The sequence below is a fragment of the Octodon degus genome, unplaced genomic scaffold (assembly GCF_000260255.1).
Source record: "Octodon degus isolate 3935 unplaced genomic scaffold, OctDeg1.0 scaffold00097, whole genome shotgun sequence".
NCBI lineage: Eukaryota > Metazoa > Chordata > Mammalia > Rodentia > Octodontidae > Octodon > Octodon degus.
The window spans coordinates 8,848,088-8,851,767 of record NW_004524673.1 but is presented as its reverse complement, the minus strand read 5'-3'; the positions used below and the strand labels follow the sequence as shown (position 1 = coordinate 8,851,767).

The window sequence follows — 3,680 nt, the reverse complement described above, 5'->3', positions numbered from 1 at the left end:
GCGATTAGCAGCAAAAACCAGTAATTCTGTTATTTGCTCCCAATGCCTTTAGGGCAGGTTTAATTGCATGGATTTTAAACTACCACACAAATTTATAGTGCCTTATTTTTCTAGAGACATTATGAATTTAAGAGAACATCAAAGACAATGGAGCAATCTATGTGCACACCCAAATTCAGGTTTTTTCCTACCTTTCTTTTAGTTCTTTCTAGACTTAACATCCACTCTGTACTCCACAACATCTCAAGAAAATACCAGTATAGTTCCAAGAACTGGAGAAATATTTTTGTTCCACAGGCTTAAAATAATTGCTATTTGCTATACTTACCTCAAAATCATATTGATAATTTGAATATAACATACCAAGTTTGCTTTTTTCACTGCAGTGTTAATAACTTCTATGTGAATATATACTATACCTTGTTCCAATATCAAGCCAACTGCCATAATCCTTGATCAAGAAGAAAAATTGCTGTAAATATAATAAAACATGGTTCTAATTTAAAAAGTCTATTTAAATTCAATCTAAAAACAAACTTGGTTTAAGATTGTACGTTTCACATTTCTGAGCCTTCAGAATCACTATTTAAGATCAACAGAATATACTTTTTACTAAAATTTGCTTGGATTAAAATGAGCAATAATCTAAATGTCTGAATTACAATTACCAATTAATGAAATGAATACAACACTTTTTTGAATAACTAGAAATAATGAGCCAACATTAATAAAAGACACTAAAATATATTAGACATAAATGAAAAGGAACCATATCATCCATTCATCAACAAATATTTACCAACACCACCTATTATGTACTAATGATAGATCGATCACTCAGGTAGGTCCTAGAGAAAAGTGCCCTTCCACAAAGCATATTATCAAGTGAATGATTCAAATTATCAGGCATATGAACACCTGCACATATGTGTGTGCACATGTGTAACACTGTGAGAGAGAGAGAGAGAGAGAGAGAGAGAGAGAGAGAGAGAGAGAGAGAGAGAGAAAGAGAGAGGCAATATCCTTGGAAAATGCAGGCAATTATGAAAGCACTGAAGAAGTAGTATAAGAGAAAGTTTCTTAATGGAAGATGAAATCTAAGTGAAAAGAAGGAATCATGTGAGAGAGGAAGTTTGGGAGACAGACATGGAAGTATGTTTTTGACAGAATAGCCTATATAAACACCACCTGTCTGGATGGAGTTTGGTAGGTTCACAGTGAGGCTGGTAGAGATAAAAAGGATGAAAGAAGTGAGAGGTGACATCAGTCAAGTGAGTAGAAGCTAGATCACAAGTGCCTTTGCTAGTTAAATTGAGCAGTCTGACTCTTCATATAGAATTAATCAGAGAACTTCAATTCTCATTTACTAATATGCCTTGTCTATTTGTCACTTTATGAGAAAAAATGAAAGCTGATTTTGTTCTAATCTTATGTGTGGTTCATTTCAGAAATACATTAAGATACATAGCTCAATATCATATAAATATACTATCATTTAAATCAAATATCTAGGAATCTGATTTAGGAAGTTACCCTCAATCTGCGTTTACTAATCACTTTTATCATGGGACATTTAATAGTAAAAAATTAATCCTTAACCCCCCAAAAGAGGTGTGGCCTTTGTCCTCAACTACTAGGAAGTGATTTTCAGAACCTTGGAATGTCATGCTTCATAGAAGTATCTCAACCAGAGCACTGATTATTAGACAGTCAGACATGTGATATATGATGAGGGCTTTGGGCCATATTATATCAGTCCTAGCCATGAAAACATTAAAGATTAATGATTGGCCACATGGACAGTATATGATCATGCCTCAATAAAAACCCTTAACACCAAAGCTAAGGTATTCCTGGATGGCAATATTTTAGTTGTATGACACACCTGAGTGTGAAGAGAGTAACACTGTCTTGACTCTGAAGGAGGAAGACAACAGAAGCTCTGCATTTGATGTCTTTTCAGACCCTGGTCTGTATATCTCCCCCTTGGCTGATTTCAATCTGTATTATTTGACTGTCATAATCCATAACTGGGAATATACCAGTGTTCAGCAAATTCTGTGAATCTTTCTAGCATCTTTTGTTAATTTCCTATGGAAGGGTCATTTCAGATACAAAGCAACATGGAAAAGTAGGTATAAATGACAGAGTTGAATAGATCAAATAGTCAGACTTTTGACCCTTTACAAAGAGTTCATACAGAAAGTAGCTTGTCTTTATGCCAGCAATTAGGACTCAATATCTAAAGATTTCATGTACAGAAATAAATTTGTATTTTTCTTGATGAAATCAACTTAACTCTTAGATTCTTGATCTTATTTGTGCTAAATATTCAATAATACCTTACCAAGGCCATGATGTCTGATATGATGAGAACAATGAGAAAAAGGCTAGGAAAAAAAGAGAGAAAAATGATATACAATACAGAGGCAAAGTTTTTAAGTACATTAAAATCCAAATGAGAATAATCAGGTAACCTATGAGCATAAAAGCAGTATCTGAAGAAGGGGACAGAAGAAAGCTAGCACTGCTGATGGCATCACAGGCTCTATGCTGCCTCCGCTAGACTTTTCATTATGTGAGACAAATCTACCACCAGTTAGATTTTTCATTACTTACAGCCAAAAGCCTTCCTAGCAGATTATCCATCAGGAAATCTTTAGGCCTCCAAATCCTTTTAATGGTCTCTACCCAAAATGTAGAAGGTTTTGCTAATGAACCCAGTTATAAAGACAGAGAAATTAGACAAATTATTAATATGTAGAAAAGTTAACGTTCAATCACAAAATAAACTAAACACAGCTTTTCTATATCACCTCAATACACATTTTTGAGAATGAGTCAGAAGAAATGCAGTTAGAATCAGATCACTAGGTTGTTATACTGAACTAATTCTCATCACTATGGATATAATAAACAAATGATTAGTATAACCACACTCCCATCTTAACTCCTATTCAAGAACTGTAAGAAAATGTTGAGCAACATAAATGAGACTGAAAACGTGGACATGAAAGGGAAATGATGTCAGTGATATTTAACAAGTGGATACCGCTGTGAAGAATGGCTGGACTTTGACTTGTGTGATTAAGAAAAATAAAAGGAGACACTAGTTGAGAATAGGAAGAAAAGGAATCACTGGATATTATGGCTTGTATCTAGATGTCCCTTCAAAGCCTCATGTACTCACAGGTGGGGTTGTTTGGAGGGGGCTGCGTCTAGGTATGTGAATGCGGATTAGAGCTGTGGTAACCCTCAGCCCAGCCCTGGTTGCACATGCAGCAGAGTGCATAGTGTTGAGTTCCATTCTCTCTAGGAATCAGCATGTCCCCTGATGGTGGAGGAGGAGAGCTGTTTTCCCCCCAGGACAGAGAATTATCTGTGGTGGGAATTTTTGAAGTTCCTGGCTACATGTGTGTGGGATCACTTGGCAAAATTAACCTCCCACATTTCCCATTTCCCAACCAATTAGTGCTACCAGGAGCTACTTCGTCCTATGACATCTTTTAACACACCTGATACTATAATTAGGATGATTCTTTTGAGATTCGTATGTTTCATAAGTGAATTTTCCTGATATCTTTTATAAAAGACATGTCTTAAAAAAGTAAAATTTTCAACTGTTTAAGTAAAATTTATATGTAGATATACAGATGAAGTTTTTAGGTGTGTGTGTGTGT

General features: G+C 35.1%; 1 protein-coding gene and 1 pseudogene across 2 annotated transcripts in view; both read right to left on the bottom strand.

Annotated features, from left to right (window-relative positions):
• LOC111818603 overlaps window positions 1-339 on the bottom strand; it is a 20,193-nt pseudogene extending 19,854 nt beyond the window's left edge.
• The window catches only part of Pign (phosphatidylinositol glycan anchor biosynthesis class N), a 150,650-nt gene that overhangs the window by 42,425 nt on the left and 104,545 nt on the right, over window positions 1-3,680 (bottom strand). Inside the window, exons 28-29 of one of the 2 annotated variants that reach the window (XM_004638265.3) lie at window positions 2,348-2,390; window positions 420-472 (exon numbers count right to left, since the gene is read on the bottom strand). In XM_004638265.3, coding sequence (XP_004638322.1) covers window positions 420-472; window positions 2,348-2,390 — 96 coding nt within the window. The remainder of the gene's footprint in view (window positions 1-419; window positions 473-2,347; window positions 2,391-3,680) is intronic. The other variant, XM_023723157.1, reaches the window with a different exon arrangement.